The following is a 19,944-nucleotide window of genomic DNA, read 5'->3' as shown; positions in this document are numbered from 1 at the left end:
GCCCTTGTCATTGCAGCAAGACTTGTCACCAGAAGAAAAAATGAAAAACATGAAATCATTTCTCTTGGTCAAAGCCAAACCAGGAGCAAACTGTAAAAAGGTCCTACATGGGTGCTTTCTCCTTTTTTTCTTCACTTTTTACATTTACTTTATGTTTAAAGAGGCCAGTACTGAAGGTCTGCGTTTTGGAAACTCTTCAGAAATCACCCTTTCATTCCAGAGGAGAGGGTGAGTTAATTACACTCAATTTCCCTGAGTACAGAGCGTATGCCTTTAGCAAGCAGTGTCTTAGTCATTTCACCATGCTGGGCATAGGTAGCATACCTCCTATGGGTGTGTGGAGGACTGCTGCCAACTTTGGTACCTGAGTGAGAGGGAGGGATAGGGGGTAGGGGGGATAGGAGGGATAGAGGGATAGAGGGGTAGGTAACGCTCTGTTCCAGCCCTGGTGGGAGGGAGGGATAGGGGATATAGGAGGGATAGTGGGGGATATGCAAAATACGGATAGTGGGTCTCCTTTACGGCTGACTTGGTTGCTTTAAGGGAGTATCAGGGGTTGGGACGGAAACTTGGCCTTGTGTTCCTCTAGAAAGTAAGCGGATAGACCTCGCGTGTCCACCAGAGAACTTTCAGAAGAATTGTTGTTGGTTGTGTTGAAAAGGATTTCTTAACAGGTCATGGTATCTTGTTGTAGTTTTGCTTGTCATGTGAAGATATTGAATAGTATTTTCATTACAAACTTTTATTGGACACCACTCAGATGAATTAGGTCTCACTGTACAGACAACTCTCATATCCCCATTGGGCAGTTTCATGCCTTGCTAGCAAGTTTGTTTCTATCTACCACTAGGTTCCCCAAACGTTTTCATTTTATGTTGCTGCAAATAGCACGTCACCATTGCCAGAATTAACAGTAGTCATTTTATCGAGATTGGAAGCATGCTAGGTTGGAGCTGCCTTGTTGAAATTTGAACCTGTGACCAAGTTGTACACTCCTTTCTATAGAGGATGCGCACACCCCCTCGAATTTCTGTTGAACCATGACAGTGTTACTTAAATGAAATAGGACCCTTAGTAGTGTCGTTCATGAGAGCTATGGGTACTGATGGCAACCAGACATACCAGAAGCAACACTGCACACTCTAGCTTGTCTTACTCCACAAAAATATGATACTGGAAGAATCTACTCAATGGGTACAAACAAACAAAAAGCAAAAATGTTAACCACTGTGCGTTATCCATCAAAGGGACTGAGATAAAGAAGCAGATGCAGCAGCACTGTGTGGGGTGATCACGGACGCCTGCTTTCAAAGTTAGATGTATTTTTGGGAACACAGCCTTTAGCAAAAAATCCTTTTCTTCTCCAAAAAGTTGTACTATCAGTAACTCTTTTTAAGGGTTATAAAGTGGTTCAAAGAGAGCATGCCTAGACGTAAAAGCTCACCTCTTAATTTTAAGTCAATATTATAAGGAGGCCATTTTCAAAATGAAAATAGATTACATCAAATATAGAAAGGAGAACTAGTGCCTTTGTACAAGAGAGTCCTCAATAGGTTAGAAACTAACAAAATAATGGAAAAAGCATGTCCCAGAAGATGTAGGAGGGATAAAAGAATAGAGGGAACAATGTCACGCAAGTGGGTGTATGCCTGTTATCGTGATCATTAAACTAGAAACTCTAAAATATGTTCCCTTTCCCTTGCCACAGGGGACACATTTACTCAGTGAAAGGGATACATACCCTGTCACGCATGTGATATGCAGATGTTATGTGTATCTCAAAGGAAACAAACCCAACAATTTGATGTTAAATCACATGCATTTTTTTAAATTATTCTAGGACCAGCCCAGGTACTTACCATTAAGCCACGGTACTGCATATTCCGTTCTCAGTTGACCCTGGTGGGAATGTCTCAGAATGATAGGCTCACTTCCTAAAAATGTGAAGGACGTCCCAGAATAGAGATCACCATCTGTGAGAAAGCAAAAATGAGCCACTGAGCAAAAAAGCAATAGAGGTTGAAGTGACGGCAGACATGGGCGTATTGGTGTGTAAGGATCTTTCGAAACCCAGGTTGACAAATATTTATTTGGATACAATGTCATCCTCTTATCAAGCTGCTTAAAATACCTATTAGATTCATTTAATTTGGTCAATTTTGAACCAACACGTTAACACCTGATAACATAGTCTAATGAGAAGATGGATATTGGCAAAGTTACACCCTGGAGTACTGGAAGGAGCTGCGATTCCATACAAGTGGCAGACTGTGTGCTATACAGTACTAATTACCAACACAGGGCTGCAGACATTTGAAAATCGTTGTGTTTACCAAATTTGCATGAGGTCTACCAAAAGCTGAATACTTTACTATTTTAAAGAAGACATTAAGCCATTTACATAATGAAACGTGAATTTCAAATAAAAGGAAAAATGCAGCTGCAACAGTTACATGGAAGGCTTAACTTTAAGATGATACAGACAAGTGGCACATGCAGGTACGGCTTTGTATGTAGTTTCCAATCCACTATACCAGATGCTGAATCTGTATGTTGAGAAGACAGTTGCAAGACTTCAACATTTCAAAGCTGGTTAATGCAAGTAATCACCTTATCCAATTTGGAACACTGTAGCAAGGGTCATGTCAACAAGTAAAGTTGAGAATTGCTCGTACTGTCATAACAACCAAGGATTACACCACCTTTTAAAAAACGAATAAAGGTGTTTGTCCAGCGAGGAATAAGATGTGGATATCAAAATATGCCCGGTGACAATTCGTATACAGCAACATCGAAGGTCAAGCATATTCAAATCTGGCATGCAAATTGTTGACTAAAATGACAACTACTAACTACTATCACAGACTAAACACTAACCAAAACCTACACCATTTCAAAGATTAAAATCAATCTGCACAAATGTGTAAAAATAAAGGAGATTTACTATGCACTCATAGGATAGGTCCACTGCAGTTAAGGCAGATTGCCTCTCCATCACATTGTGACCAAATAATTTCTAATAGTTGGAAAGTGAAGTCAGCCAGACTATCAAGAGATCCAGTCATGTTGGATCAACCAAAAGCTTTATTGTAGGCCAAAGCCCTTACATCAGGGGGAATGCAGGGCACAGAGGGCACTCAGAGTTTTGACACCAGTCGGCTCTCCTCCCACCAGAATGCGTTCAGAATGCATTCAGGAAGCTCATTTGTTAATTTGACCAAATTACCTATGAAAGAGGAACAATTTGTACCCCACCCAGGAGTAGAACTGACCTCTACAGCACCACATTACCCACTGTCAGAGAAGAAAACTCTGAGCCAAGAGCAGCACGGCCCTAAAATATACAGGTCTGAAAGGTCCGACAATCTATGTCAACGTGTTATCCACTCTAACACGTCACTTAGGTAGCCATCAGCTAACCGATGCCAAAACTGAAAGCCATCTTTGGCAAGATTTGTAAACTTTGAGTCTCCCTTCCCACTGGACAACAAAATTGGGATGCACACTACCAAGTTAGCAGCTAATGATCCCCCACCCCCCCTTTGCTGTAGGTGGTTTGATGCAAAAACAAATACTTTTGAATACTTGCAAATGATCGGTAAATCATTTCAAATGCTGAACTATTCTAGACGTTTTGTGTTTAAAATGATTAACACATTTTTAGTAAAAATGACTATTTAGATTGGGGATCCCAGTAACCTGCTTTCTTTTAGCCTTTTTTCACTTTCTTTAGTTTCTCTGTGTGCAGCAATTCTAAGAACTTGTATCCCGATTACGATTTGGATCATGCAAGACTGTCCATTCACTATGCCACAGAGCAGCCACCCACACCACAACATGCTCTTTAATTGTAGGTGAAGCCTTTATGACTGCTCATTCGACTACTCATTTCTAACAGTATGGTGAGCAGTAAACACAGATGTCTCCAAGCAGCATTGCCTGCGTGACTAACCTGAGAGCACAGCTACTCACCACAAGATTAAAGTAATCACCACCTGAAAAATAACACTATTTAAAAAGAAAATGCAATATTTTATATATTAAAGATTTTAAAAAATTGTTACGCTTTTCCAAGAGGTCAACATTATACGATTTTTTTAAATCTAGTACTTACAGGACCAACTGGAATCCCAAAGCTGTAAGCTTCTTGAATCAACAAAAATATTGATTTCTGCAAACTATGCAGTGAAACTAGAAGAGTTCCTATCATTTCCACATAACATGCAAGAAGGAAGAACAAAGCTCAAAGAGTAGACTGGCAGCAGTTGGTGATATGCAACAAGCACTTTACATGTTCCAAGACTGACATTTTTAGTATATAGCCAAAAGTATGGTTTTGTCCGAATTAGTCAAAACATAACTTGTATGCTTTCAGGTAGTCTTCTTCAAAACAGTTCCCATCTGAACACATTCATTGATGCAAGTATACTTGAAGCACACAAATATGAACAGGTTTCTTTTTACAGTTATTTTTATTTGGCAGGGGTTCAATTTACTACATAGACAAAACTTCATCAAAACAAGGGGCTCCGTGTGCAAATAATGTGTGGGTGAAAAGGTAACATGATGATCCATTTGCATTTTCTAGTCCAACCCGCTCAAAAGCGTACTCTCATTAGGTCTGGATAGATTTCATGAGGCTAATATTTTATCTAGCCCCCTTAGGGTGGTACCGACTAAAAGCGTTGACTTTACCACAAATGTTCAGTGTGTCATTAAACGTGGTCTTTCTCAGGGAAGTGTAAGGAGACACCCTAGTCCCATGAGAGTATTCAAGGCAGATAATAGGCACAAATGGTCGCCAAAGCTTCCTCCAAAAATGCTTCAAATAGCTGCTAATATTGAGATGGCTGTAACGCGTTGGAGTCTAAATGTAATCCAGTAACAAATGTGCAGCCACAACGTGTCCAAAGACTGCTAGCTCATGCTGCACGCATCTGCTTTTTCATTTTTAGAAAAGCCTTTGTGTTCATATACATACAATGTTCAATCAACTCCAATAATTTTGCCATGGCAGTGATCTATTGAAAATCAGACAAGAGATCCACCCTACTCAAGGATGGCTACCTAACTGCACTACTCAACAAGATGCCCTATGTAACTGATAAGAGAACAAGCAAGCTTTCAGAAACACTTGCGCACCTATTTATCAATCAGCTAATTCATGAGGCACTCAAGAACGGTGAGGTACACATAGGATTAGCCCTTCTCTTAGCAGAAACACTTTGTCAATGGAAAATATACCATTCTTAGGATCTCCCTAAGCACTTGTCTCCACTTGAGTGCCCAGAATAGAGCAAATTCACATATTTGTTAACATAACAGCCATCACCTAGTTTCATGTCACATTCAATTCACTTCAAAAGGGAAATGTTCAATGTGATCATGCCTCTTCCGTGGAGAAATTGCAAGTTGGCCACTAAAGCAGACAATACATTGATGTACTTGGTAGAGAAACAAATCAGAAGACTACTTGATACCAGGCGAAATTTACACCAGTGGATATCACAGCCTTCAGATGTGCTAATAAAAACTGCTTTATGAACCATAATAATTAATTTTTAGAGTATTTGTAAGGGTTTGTCAACACAAGTTAAATATGTCAGTCAGGGAATAAACAGTCATAATCATGTTTAAAGTGGGGAGCATGGGCACTTTATTCCTGTTTAGCAAGGGGAAAATTCACAAGTCCAGCAAAAATAGGGTCCAAAAAAGAAGAACGAACAAAAAGCCCCCCAAAAAAAAAACTGACCATAAAAAAAAGCCAGATTTCCTACAGATGCCAGCAGCTTTAGGATAAAGGTAAGAGCTCCATAGTTTAGCTGCTGCTACTGAAAGGATTGACCTCTTAGCTATTGACTTTTAAATCTGCTAATAAAAAGAGTTCAGCAAGAGGACCTCAACGAACTAGAGGGGATATATCTTGTCAAATGAGTGTGGATAAAACCAGGGAATTGAGATTAAATTTTTTCAGAACAATGCAGCATACCTTAAACTGTATATCATATGCCTTCTTATCGGAAGCCAGTGTCGTTTTTAGGTCTCGCCTAGCTATTGCGATAGCAATCACTATGCGAGACTCTAGTAAGGGGCTCCCAAAAGTGTTCCCAAAAGCGGATTGCATGGCGAGCATGCACACAATTACGTGCATCGTGCCACCATGCAATCCACTTTTGGGAAGCGCTTCAGCCCACTGGCGCGTGTACCTACTTCAAAGGGTCCGCTCACCCGCCTGGAATGCGCTCCCCCGCCCGCAGAGCGCCGCATTGTGGTTTTCAGTAGCAGACGTAGTTTTGCATGAGCAAGGAGTTACCAATAAAGTTATTCTTTCAATCACATGTCCTTTTAAAATCGCATAAGTCATCAAGCTAGTACGCTTGTGAGCAGCCGAGAGGAGACGTGGGTATTATCCACTGCTACACGCTAACAAGAGGGGAGCGCTTAGTCGGTTTGAATAGCTTTTTGTTACCACATAATGTATCTTTCGGCAGTAGTGTCACCCAAAGTTTGACATCGACTTGATGTCTTGTCTTTCTTTTAGATTTAAATCTTGTTTTTCACTGTAGTTGCCTGTTTAATTCTGCACTGGTCAATAGAAACCTTTTCCTTGTATGGTAGGTTTCTGCCTGCTGCCATGGCAACCGCCTACGTGTGTCCCAGCTGCTCCTTGACAAGTCAGCTTCTCTATTTGATACCCCACTTTGTAACTTGTTGGTCATTGCTTCGGACCTATCTCATGACCTGAAACATCTCCTTCCAACAGCGCTGCGTCCTATTGCAGATGAGATGAGCGAATGCCTTTTGGTTGTAGCAACGTTTTTTTTAACCTGCGCTCGTTCCTTCTACCCACCATTCAATCGTGTTTTATCCTTTTTCCCTCCCCCTCTTTGAATTCATAATGAATTCCCTTCTGTGCCGCAAGGCGATAAAGAAATTACATTTTTACAATGCGTCGTTTAATTCCTTAACCAGGAGTCCTTCTTCTAGCCTTGTACCCTCTCTGTTTCAATTCTTCGTGTATAACATTTCACAAATTGAGAAATTAACCTTCATTGCAGGTTCTTCCCCTCAATGGGGCTGTGGGCTTTGATGCCGGGTAAGCTGTTTTGGCGCGCAAATGTGGCACGGCTTACTAATGACGGACACCTCCCGCGACGCCGCTTGCGTGAGAATGGCACTGTGTTTGAATGTAAATGCCTGTCAGCTTCTTCAAAATATAATTACAGTCCCGTGCCGACTGTTACTGAATGGCTTCATAAGGGATTACTCCAATCTCCGTTGAAGTAATTACTTGGCTTCTCATAGGACACAAGATGGCTGATGGTCTTTTTAATATCTGCACGGATAGGCTGGAGCTGGGATCGCTCATTCCCAAGGCGTCAGTGGGTGCATCATTACCTCCAAGTTTCACTTTCACATCAGAACTTTAGTGTGAGCCGTCAATACCTCTCGCTGGAACGAACACATGCTGCTGTAAATAAACCAGCATTGGCATAGCCAATAGGTCTCGCATTTGGGACCTTATACATTTTTAGCTATGCAATAGTTGATGTTATTGCACTAAGGATATTGCGCTGCATAACTTAATACTTGTAAGGTCCCAAAAGCGAGACCTATTGGCTATGCCAATGCTTGTTGAAGTAGGTTTGACATGGGCACTATAGGGACAACCAAAACAAACTAAGCCATGCTGCTGTATCCTGGACAATGTGAAGGTTTTACAAAAGGCATGCTGATAACCTCAAATACAATGAAGGTGCAGGATAAATTTAGAGATCCTATCAGGGCTCGAGCTGCTGTTTATTTGCAGTCTATTGATAAATGAAAAACCATATGTAGAATTTTCAAAAGATATGAGCAGGAGAATACTGATGCAAATTGGGCTGATACAGTCAGTTGAGAATCAATCAATCAATCATGACTCCTGACTGTTGCTGAGTGGGTGGGAGTTTTTAACCATTTCTGACGGCCAGTAATCATCTAGCCATAAATCGCTGCAACCTTTCATAACCAAAACCTTTGTCTCAGTGCAGACTTTCAATTTGTTGCTATCCTTCCAATTCCCAAAATAATCTGATAGTCTGTTGAACTCTAGTTGAGAGGGAAGAATGTTTTCAAGATACAATAAGGGGCTTGATTAGTGTACATACAAGCTTTTATCCCTCTCTTTTCCAACAACTAGAGGAAATGCATAAACGTACGAGTTACTTACCTTCAGTAACTATGTATCTGGTAGAGACGTTGTCGAGCCGTAGACTCCTTAACTTAGAATATCCCCAGGCATCAGACTGGATCCGGAAAAAACTTTGCAGCAGCACCTTTGCGTGCCAGGGGACGGCGCCACACGACCTCGCCCTGACGTAGCCCACATACATGACGTCAGCTAGGTCATACAAGTCCCTCCCGGCGCGCTGATGCCTGTTTTCTTCGGAGAAACTTTTCCACTGCACTACGCAGAGACACCAACAACAAAAAACTGTGAAACTATAGGAACAGTGTGCGATGGATGAAAATCCATGAATAAGTAAGGAGGATGGTGCAAGACACCATCGTAAAAGACAGAATCAGACACTGCCTACATAAGCCCCTTCCCTAGTACAAGAGGAGACATCTTAACAGATAAAAATAGACTGTCAGAACCATGTAGAACTGTGCTGTCCAGCAAGAACGGAGCACAGAGAGATGACAGTCCACCGTAGGAATGAAAAGTCAGGCACCGCCCCTACAGGAGCGGAGGTCTGAAACAGAGGCGAACCGAGCCCCCAAGAAGACTAACGTAAAGTAGCCCTTAGCCAACAGAGAAGGCGGAAAGACAGCAGGAGAAGACGAAAATGAAGAGAAATCTCCTGGTGAAGGAGAATGGAAAAGGCCTCATTTTACAGATAAGAGACCCTTGAGAGGGAGCCAACAGTATTATTGTGACAGAAACCCCTGAGGGGGAGTCAGTGGTATTATGGCAAATCTCAAAGGGACGCAACAATGTGAGCACCCATGAGAAAAAGCCAATGTCAACTGTAACCAGAGGGCCAGCTGAGAACCCCACTTGGCAAAGTCCTCACAGAACAGGGAGGCTGGGTGGGCGTTAAGGAATCTGCGGCTAGACAACGTCTCTACCAGATACATCTTTACCAAAAGTAAGTAACTCGTACATCTGATCGAGACATCTATCCGCAGATCCCTTAACTTAGAATAGATACCACAGCCTTACCCCAAAGGGGAGGAGGGTCTGCGACAGAACAGAAAATGCCAAGCATCTGATCCGGCAACAGAGTGATGGATAAAGGGGGGAAGCTGTGGCGGAACAGCCATAGAGCAACTCAAGCAGCTCGGAAGAGAAGAAATAACCAGATGGCAGACATCCTAAAAATGCCAGAATGGCGCTACGGGAGAGGAGGAGGAGAGGAGGAGGAGAGGAGGAGGAGAGGAGGAGGAGAGGAGGAGGAGGAGGAGGAGGAGGAGGAGGGGAGGAGGAGGAGAGGAGGAGAGGAGGAGGAGAGGAGGAGGAGGAGGAGAGGAGGAGGAGGAGGAGAGGAGGAGGAGAGGAGGAGAGGAGGAGGAGAGGAGGAGGAGAGGAGGAGGAGAGGAGGAGGAGAAGAGGAGGAGGAGAGGAGGAGGAGAGGAGGAGGAGAGGAGGAGAGGAGGAGAGGAGGAGAGGAGGAGAGGGAGAGGGAGGAGGGATGTAGCAGGACAACTCTCTGCGTAAAGGCACACGATGAGGACACCGACCCAAGCTCGAAAAGAACCTGAAGAGATGCAATTAGAGCCTAACAGACTAGCCTATAGAAGGAAGGCTGAAGAGCCCCAAAAGGCAAGAGCTAGAATCTGAGCAATGCGTTTGGAACAGTTGGCGGGACAAGAAACACGCCAAGAGCACTGGCAATCGCAAAAAGGGAAAAAAATAGGGGCGAATAGTATGAAGTGTAAACCCTCCGAAGCAGGTAGAAACACGCAGCAGACAAAACGGCCACAGAGCCCTTAAAGTGGCTTACACAAGAAGCATAAAGGTGCCCGACCGGGCAGTATGAAGCCAAAGTGAGAAAGAACCCACAATATAGACTTGCAGGCAGTAGCACATTCGAAGGATGTGGCCAAAAACACCAAGGTAACGAATCGTGGAAAGAGCCTCAGATTCCACAACCAAACACTCTAGAAAAGACACGTACAGGGTCGGATACCAAAAAGGGAGCATTTGTCAAATTGGGAAATCACCCCAGGAAGCGGAAGCAAGGAAGAACCTATGGGCAGCTTGTAACAACTCCGAAAAGCTCCCTCACACATGGAGATATCAGCGTTTACCTCGCAACCTCGAAAAGAGGTGGTGACGTAGGAAAAGGAATACCAAGGCAACCGGCACGCATACATAAATGTATAAACATATAAATATGTAGAGACAGAACAAGCCAGGAGCATGAACATGTCCCTACCAGAGCACACCTAGTACAGTAAAGGCAGGTAGTAGCCGCTTTTGAAGAGGAGCTCAAGCAACCTCCTAAGGAGGTGGAACAAGCAGGATGACCATGGCGCAAGATGGCACCAGGGAAAAACAGAGCACCGTACAACAGACCACCAAGACGCATGGAGCCCACAGGATCTCCAGGCTCAGGTGAGATAAGCAAAGCTATATAATAGCATACAAGTACCCCACATAGAGTATGCATACCCCAAACAATGGGGAACACCTCTTAGGGCAATAAGCCAAGCTAAAAGAGCGCAGTAACGAACTGAACCCGTGAACGTGAGTTCCGAGCCGTATGACATTACTGAGCTGAGCCACCGGCTCAATACAACAGTCAGAGGACCGGACACAGCAGGCCAACAGGCAGCCCAAAGCAAAACGCATCCAAGGGATGCCAATAAAAGGGTAATCACCCTTGACCACAGAAAAGACGTTAGGCTCACCGCCCATGTTAAACACAGAGCGCATCTAAATGATGCGAAATGAAAAAGTACCACCACGGGAGATAGGCCTAAGAAGACCTAAGAGGGAGGAGCCGGTGAACTGCCGACTCGGCATGAGCATCAAACCGCAAAACCCCATCAAAGGGTAAGTCAACCAGTCGCTCCCGGATATTTTCAGGGAAGACACTATCATGCAACCAAGCGGGATGCCTTAAGGCAACAGAGCCTGCGATAGCACGACGTAAAGAATCCGCAGTATCTAAGGCGGAGCAGATTGTGAATTTGGCAAGGTCAGGGCCACCCCGGAGGAAGCGAAGGAGATCAACCCGAGCACCTTCAGATGTGGCTGAAAGCTAAGACTCTGCAGAGTCCCACAGGGCAGAGGTAGGCCGTGCCTAAACACACATTGTATTTAAGGACCATAGGGCCGCACTAGTGGAAGCAAAGACGTTCCTGCCCCATGACTCTAGCCATCTGGACTCCCGAGAGGGAGGAAGTGTTAGAGGGGGCAGGGAGGGAAAATCAGTCTGCAACACAAACCCTTGCACATCATGGTGCACAAAAAGACAAACAGGATCATGCGGAGCTGGACGGTGGCGGTGCAAAACTAAATGAGCCACCGGGTCACCTGAAGCAGGCCGGACCCAGGTACCTAAAAGGGTATCATAAAGGGAAGCCTCAAAGGGAAGAAGCGGCTCCACATTCCCGGACCCTCGATGAAGGACCTCAAGCAAAGGGTCCACAGACAAGGGTGCAGAAGAGGTTTGCATGTTTAAAATGCGGGTGGCCATTGAGACCACCCTCAAAAAAACCGCACCGGCCTCGGTAGCCCTCCGCGGAGAAGACAACAACTCGTCTGTGGGGGAGGCTTGTAAGCTGACCCTCCCAAGACACGGAGGGTGCGACCAATGTTCCACGGAAGGGAGTCCCATTGAAGGAGGAGCCTGACGTGGCTCCTGGGGAGGTGAAGAGCCTGCCGGATCTCGGAGCTCCTGAGGAAGCGCTACAAATTCCAAAAAATATTAAGACAACTAGAGAACACAGACCACTATTGTAAACTTCCCACCAACCCCACTGCTTAACTACTGAAACTTGCCCTACAAGTGACCACATCCGGTCTAGACCAAGGTTTTCTGTCCAAACTAGAATATCAGTTTCTAAACGCCAAGGCACCACGTGTACGCCTGTCATCTACACATTCCCCAAGATCCATAAAGATCAACTTAATCCACCCAGACGCCCCATCGTCTCAGGGTGTGGTTCTATTCTTGAGCCCCTTGGTCTTTACGTGGATTTCTTCATAAAAGAATTCATACATTCCACCCCATGCTATGTAAGAGATAGTATGCAAATTTCACGCTAGTTGAAAACCACACCTTTGACCCCTGTACTGACACTATTTGCACTCTCGATGTGGAATCGCTATACACCAACATTCCCCAAATAGACTTGTTACGTGTCAGAGGGTATCTTGGACACACGCGCCAGACCACACACTGTCCCTACCATCTTCATTTTACAATTACTTGAGATCTGTCTCATTAAAAACTCTTATTTGATGGCCGTTTTTACCAGCAAACGAAAGGTACATCAATGGGAGCTGTTTTTTCCCCAAATTTGGCCATTCTGTACATGAACGCCCTTGAAACTAACCATATATTGGTACAGCAGAACCCCTTTTTCTCTGCAATTTTTCTATGGAAACGCTACATAGATGATATTTTTATGATTTGGCATGATACTCAAACTATGCTTGAACATTTCTTACATTGGCTTAACAACTGCGGTGGGCTTAAATTTACTCTCACACAACAAAACATCTATCGCATTTTTAGACCTGAATATAGTACACAAAGATGGTCAGCTAATCACTAGTTTGCTCAGGAAGCCCACGGAACGCAATACTCTGCTTAAATATAACAGCAACCACCCTAGAGCATTGAGAGATTCTTTACCTTATTCTCAGTTTACGACGTAACTGTACCCTTAAAGAAGATTATTTCACAGAAGCCAAAACGTTAAGCAACAAATTAGCTACCAGGGGATACCCCAAGAGATTGATACGTACTGCCCTAAAAAGAGCCTGGTACTGCCCTAGAGATTGCCTTCTAGTACCCAAACCGAAGAAAACGCAAAACTGCATTGTATGCATCACTACTTTCTCCCCCTCTTCGAATAAATTTCGAAAAAGTGTACTCAAGCATTGGAGTGTGATCAATGCTGGTGTACTCAATCTTGACAGACCTCTCTTTGCATTCAAAAAGAGCAAAAACATCACAGTTTCACCTAGTCAGAGCTGCACTTCCCTGTTTGCCAAATACTGGCACTCTTCATGACCATTGGGGTCTTCCACCCCTTACAGGACACACCAAATGTGGTAATTGTACGGCATGTAGATTCACTTCAGATTGTAAGGAATTTATATTTGGCACTGTTAAACATGCACACCGAGATTTCAGCAACTGTAACACTAGCAATGTTATCTATGCTAATCTTTGTCCCTGTGAGAAAATCTACATAGGCCAGACAACGCAAAAAAAAAAAAATCGAATCAGAATTTGCCAGCACAGGAGCAGACTTCGATGCAAAACACCGAACGCACCACTGGTAGAACATTTTGAAGCTCTTGGCCACACTGAGGATGACCTACGCTGGACAGTGATTACCGTTGTCAAAATGCCACCAAGAGGAGCTGACCTCTCCCAATTGCTCAACAAAGAGGAATTAAAATGGATCCTGAAGACCGGAAGTATTCACACAGGGCTAAACCGTCTTGAGGACTGGACCACACTAATATAATCGCAAACATTCTGACAATGGTTGGTTCTCCCTTAGCCTTTGGCTACTTCTTCCAGGTTTTCCATTTCCCAAGACCGCAACTGGATAATTTGTTGAATTGTAACTATTTTATTATTTTTCTGTTTAATTATTATTTTTTCAATTAATTTGTTCTAGTTGCGCTTTTATTTGTCATTCCTATCATTACTATATACCGTTCATCATCATGACAAGTCCACGTGATCGGTTCTGCTTTCTCCTCCTTGGAACTGCTATATGTATTACACCACTCCAAGATGGCGCCTGCACTTACCCGCTCACTTCCATAGCCACACGCTCCCATCCCACCAGGCCCACCTCTCCTATTGGCCACACGCTCTCACGTGCCGATCACATGACCTTCAACTCACATCATATGACTACCGCCTCACAACCCCAACATTTCCTATTCACCAAGATCGTATGCGGCCACGGAACATTTCCTCTCCATCGCATGAGGTAAGCACTCGCGTTGCGCTTTCGCCCCCTTCTTCTCTCTCAGCTTATTCAACGTATCCAGGCCTCACTGTTCCTTATACTTCCCTTTTCAGACGGACTTCCTACTGCGGGCCGCGATAACCCTTGGCTTACTAATTCTCGTAGGTAAGCCTCCTCCGCCCATATCCCTTTCCCCAACTGTCTTCCCCTCTTCCTCACGGGCCTTTAATCCCTTACAGGCCTTGGATTACTTCCCCTCGAACGCTATTCGTGTTTCCTGGCATACACCCGGGCTAACCGGTCCCAGTCCCAGACGTCGATTACTCTTAATACTACATCGCTCGAGGTAATCATTCATCAAATGCATATTCCTCCAACAATTCCATGTTTAATTTCTTCACCATTTTTCACAGATTTCCGTGTTCCTAACCATCCTTGGTTTTTTCCTTTTTCACCACCACTCATTTTTGCGAACAATGTTACCGATTTATTCAATATCTGTACACCTTGCTAATTTAAACCGAGTGTGCAACCTTAGTTGCTACGCTATTCTCTCCTGAGTATGCGTCAGATTACCGTTTACTATTTTCCCACAAAGGTTATTGTACAGTGCAATGTTGTTTCTACTAAACTAATCACTACACATTACGCCATTTATACAATCAGATACTCCTGCTAAGCATGCTTGTTAACAATGGTTGTTGCTATGCTTTAATGTAGCTATATGTTGCTCGCACCACTGTCCCTCTCTTCTATCACGGCATTCGTTACTTGCTCCTCCACCATGAACGCTGTTTTTTGTAACTCGCATTGTTCCACGTCACGGTACTCACGAATACTCTTATATCATGGTATCCCTGCTACTCGCTTCTTCACAAACGTTGTTTAGTGTTAACTTACAATGTTCTATGCCACGCTATTCCAGAGTAATTGTGATCCACACCCTCACTACCTTGGTATCCATGTGACCCTCACTTTATTTCGTCCAGAGAGATACTTATCTGACACATATCTATGCCTCATCTACTCTCACCGTCTTGCCTTCCAAACGTGTGATTTAATTCTTGCATCTTTGTCTCCTCCTTTTCTCCCATTTTTCCTCAATTGTTGCTATGTTGTCACTTATGTAATAATTCAGGCATATGTTGTGTACGGGCAATTTTATTTAATTAGTCCTGATGATCCGATATCCTCCTGATAAGGATCGAAACGCCGTCGACATAGTTGTCAGCCTTACACACTATTTATTGTATATAGATTGTGAAGGTGACCTACTGTATATTTGATGTTTCACCATCTAAAGTATCTACTGACAGAAACATCCTTGAAATTGCCTGAGCCATTTTCGCACCTTGTTTTCTATGCAATATGTAAGTTTTAGGATACAGGCTTGTATCCCACTGAGATTTAACTTACATCTTCTGTACTACTGTTCCAAAACATTGTATATTAAAAGGTGCCTTTGTCTGGCTGGACATTGGCTTAAATATAGTACCGATTGAGGCTATATTCATTGTATTAAATCCTTTTTGCTTTCAGGGACCACTGTTTCCTGTAACATATAAGTTCCCAAGGTCCCTGACCAATCCCTTTGGGTGCGCTTGGTTTTTTCACACACAAATTCAAAGGGGGGCACTGGCTACAGTACGTCCGGTGACACCGGGCGAGAGGACGGCGTCGAACTCTCTCCACAGGCCTCTGGAGAAGAGTCCATTAGTCTGCGCAGACACGGCGCCAAAGCGACGCGCATCTGCCCAACCCTGCGTCTTCAGTTAACGACTCAGTTCCGAGGAAGGAGCAGGCGCCGGTGAGGAAAGCTCTTGGCGCCACCTCCACCTTATCAGTGACAGGCTCAGACTTTGGAGAAAGGAGCGGAGCCGGAGGTGAGGAGGCGAGCCGGAGGTGAGGAGGCGAGCCGGAGGTGAGGAGGCGAGCCGGAGGTGAGGAGGCGAGCCGGAGGTGAGGAGGCGAGCCGGAGGTGAGGAGGCGAGCCGGAGGTGAGGAGGCGAGCCGGAGGTGAGGAGGCGAGCCGGAGGTGAGGAGGCGAGCCGGAGGTGAGGAGGCGAGCCGGAGGTGAGGAGGCGAGCCGGAGGTGAGGAGGCGAGCCGGAGGTGAGGAGGCGAGCCGGAGGTGAGGAGGCGAGCCGGAGGTGAGGAGGCGAGCCTCCAGCGCCGACCCCTGCTTGGACAGGCAACCGCCTGCCCGACAGCCCAGGGTGTGTCAACAGGTTCCGATTCCGGAGAATGAACGGAGGTGGAGCAGAGGAGGCGAGCTCTGGCGCCGACCCCGGACAGGTGACCGCCTGCCTGGGAGCCCGGGGTGTGCTCAAAGCAGGGCTATGAGCACCGGCAACCACTTGTGACGCCACAGGGAGCCCAGGGGGGCTATGCGGCACAGGTGGCGTGGGACGTAGAGGGGGGACCCAGGTGGGCCGCGCCCCAACGACTCCACGTGGACCATAGAGGGGGACCCATCGGGTCGCACCCTAACGGCACCACATCCCTGACATCCCTGGGGGGGCAGAGGCTCAATCTGTGCTGGGGGCGAATCTGCCGGCGAGTCTGTCGGAGATCCCACAAGAAGCGTAGGCCCCGAGGACACCCCAGGAACGGGAGAGGGTCCAAGGGAGACCTGCAGAGCTACGGCATATGCCTCCATTTGGGCCAGAGTCGCCCCCACACCCGGAAAGGGCAGCTAGGGCAACTGTTGGGAGTGCACATCAGGAATGTTCCGGGAACCAGTGCCCCTGACAACAGAAGGGGAGGTCTAAGACCTCGGCGACAAGCAACTCGACTTACCAAGTGTTGAACTGCAGCCCCGGACCGCCAAACGACAGCGGGACCGGACAGTAGAGGGACCTGCCGTTGAAGAAGCCAGGGGGCGAGACGACTCAGACCTGGACAGCCGCGCCGAGAGAAGCTTCATATGGCGCTTGCGCAGAGACTTCGGCTTACGGTGTTGGCACGCTTTGCAGTCCGTGGAGTCATGGTGCTTGCCCAGACACCACATACAAATAAGATGCAGGTCCGTCGCGGACATCTGTCGCGAACAGGAATTACAAGTTTTAAAGCCCGAAGGCATTGCACACTGTTCCCGGCGTGAAGCGTAGACAAGGCCTGAAAACAGGCCAGAGGAACCGCTCACTCCGGATCCACGTTGCATGCGGAAAGGAAGGAAAACTGATGTCAACGCGCCGGGAGGGACTTATATGACCTTGCTAACGTCACATACGTGGACGAGGTCATGTGACGCCATCCCCCGGCGCGCAGAGGTGCTGCTGCAAAGTTTTTTCCAGATCCAGTCTGACGCCTGGAGATATTCTAACTTAAGGAATCTGCGGCTAGATGTCTCTAGCAGATGTTTAATAAATCAGGTGAAAGGGTAGCAAAAACACAAGTGGTAGGAAGCTGCGGTCTCATAAATGGGTCTGACTTTCCAGTCTGGGTCTGATTTGCCAGAAGTTAACAGAACCCTTTTAACTCTGCGCCCTTGATACCTGCTCCGTCAAGACAATCTATTAGAATAGTATGATGAACCGTATAAAAGGCCTCTGACCGGTCCAACAAAATTAGGGCACTGATCTTTCTGGAGCGAAGCAACACGTAGGTGACTGCTAAAAGCAATGACCTGCCATTTGCAGGACCACCCACACTAAGCCAAGCTCCAATTCTATTAAATAAATTGGAGTCTTGCTCAGCAATGAGTTCTCCTGTGGAGCAGAAATCATTGCTTTAACTAAAGAGTGCTCCCTCTTCAATGATCCAACCACTGGATCGAACAAACAAGATTTCCAGTCTTATTTAATTTGGAGTACTGTACCATAATTTACACAAGGAATGGATCCAAAACCACACAGAACCCAGATTCTGGAAGCCAGGGTGTGCCATAGTCTGAAAAAGCATAAGCATGATTTGGCTTCCTTGCAAAGAGACGTGAGCTCACAGTGCTCTGGATTTATCTCACTGAACTGTACCCAGTGTATGTTTTCTAAAAAAGTACCGAAATTTTCCTGCAAAAGCTGGATTCTTAGTAAAAGCTCCAGAGAAACCAGAGATCTTAGTATGCAGCAGGAACGTGCAACACCAACCCAGGAGACGGGGGTGGGGGGGTTAGAATTAAGGTTCTGGAATCCAGGCCACAGAATAAGCAGGTCTCATTCTTCAAATGCCAACCAAAGCAGAGCAAACCCAAGGCAGACCTGGAAACCAGCAACTTTAGGAATACGTTTTGCTCTTTAAAGCCAGAATAGAGGCACATTCCAATGCCTAAGGGATCGGTCTCCAGCACACACAATGCTTGAAACCAAAATTCTCCAACTATAAAAAAAAACAAAATCAACTCTACATCCTTTAATACCTGAACCAAAGACTGCATGGATAAGAAACAATAGCTGTGTTGATGAAAATCATCAAGAGTGCCATGAAATCACGCAAGTACCAAGACCACTGTGCATAACACCACCACCCATCACTCTGAAGTTGCTATGAGGTAATCTGAATATCTGACATACCAAGCCCAGGAATAAACATCAATTGTTAGTTGCACACATTTTCAGTAGAGGTGGGCAAGCTAATTAACTGAGACAAAACCAAGCCAAGTGTCTAGTTTGGCTGTTAAAGCATGGGGACGAGCCGAGCCCTAAAAACAAACCACGTAAAATATGATAAAGTCTCTTCAACTTCAAAGAAGTGCATTTCTTTAACCTTTGAAAGCTTTGAACAATAGGGCACATGGGGAACAACCTTTACAACGCAACTTTTACAACGCACTATCATTACAACGAAACTGTTACAACGCAAATGCATTGACAACGCATGCCATTACAACGCAAGTCTTTACATCGACTTGCACTAGATGCCAACATTAAAAATAGTGTAGTTTGCTATCCAAACACCTTCCCTACTGTTACGTGGACTGGAGTTAGAATAGTAAATTACACTTTAATGTTAGCACGCCATCTAGTGCAAGTCGATGTAAAGACTTGCGTTGTAAAGACTTGCGTTGTCACTGCATTTGCGTTGTAAAAATTTCGTTGTAAAAGCATGCGTTGTAACATCATACATCCAGGGCACATTATTACAATACACTGAGAAGTCCTGTTTTGTACAACTGGTACTCACATATTCAAAAGAGCTTTCAAACGCGATAATGAAGAAAAAAAGTTTTGGTGAAATAAAGTATTTGCCTAAGATCACACAATCTAATCAGGTAAGCTGCGATTTATCCAGGTTTTCCCGTTTCATTATGTACAAATCAGCCAGTAAATAGAGATCTATTTGTTTTTCCTTATGTTAAAGCTTTGTTTTTACCATGTGGTGCATTCTTTTGCACTTTTGAAAAAACAGGGGAAATTCGACCTAAAAGTATTTTTAGCGCTTTTCATGAGCACCAGTTACATTACACAAGGTCACATGCATTGTTTATAGACATGGGGAGATTCGGTGCGTTTCCCAAAATCACATGATGTTGAGCTGATGCGGAGTCTCGAACCTGGTTCTCAACTTCCGTAGTCAGTACCTTTGGCTTTCACACCACTTCCGGGTAGAGGGAGGCGGGCAGAAGGCTCGGCTCGTTATGGCCTCACGCTTCTAACAAAAGCTCGAGCTGAGAAAGCCAGGCTTCAGGCTCGAGCTTTCAGTGGCTCGCCCACCTTTAGTTTTCAGTTAAAAGAGCAACAGTAACGGTGCATCTTTTTAACAAGAACGCAAATTATTTTTACTAGCAGTATCAATGTGTTTGCTATTAGTTTAAGCCTGTATGAGTGAAAAATCCACGTTTTACTTATATCCT

At 45.0% G+C, this 19,944-nt stretch overlaps 1 protein-coding gene across 12 annotated transcripts in view; it reads right to left on the bottom strand.

The window, feature by feature from the left end:
* The window catches only part of SEMA4D (semaphorin 4D), a 756,105-nt gene that overhangs the window by 330,935 nt on the left and 405,226 nt on the right, over positions 1-19,944 (bottom strand). For all 12 annotated transcript variants that reach the window (XM_085632738.1, XM_085632752.1, XM_085632744.1 and 9 more), the window contains one exon: positions 1,860-1,973. In XM_085632738.1, the coding sequence (XP_085488864.1) occupies positions 1,860-1,973 (114 nt within the window). The remainder of the gene's footprint in view (positions 1-1,859; positions 1,974-19,944) is intronic.

The sequence above is a fragment of the Triturus cristatus genome, chromosome 2_1 (genome assembly GCF_964204655.1).
Source record: "Triturus cristatus chromosome 2_1, aTriCri1.1, whole genome shotgun sequence".
NCBI classification, from domain to species: domain Eukaryota; kingdom Metazoa; phylum Chordata; class Amphibia; order Caudata; family Salamandridae; genus Triturus; species Triturus cristatus.
Note: the sequence above shows the minus strand (reverse complement) of the source record. Positions and strands in the feature narration are given on the sequence as shown.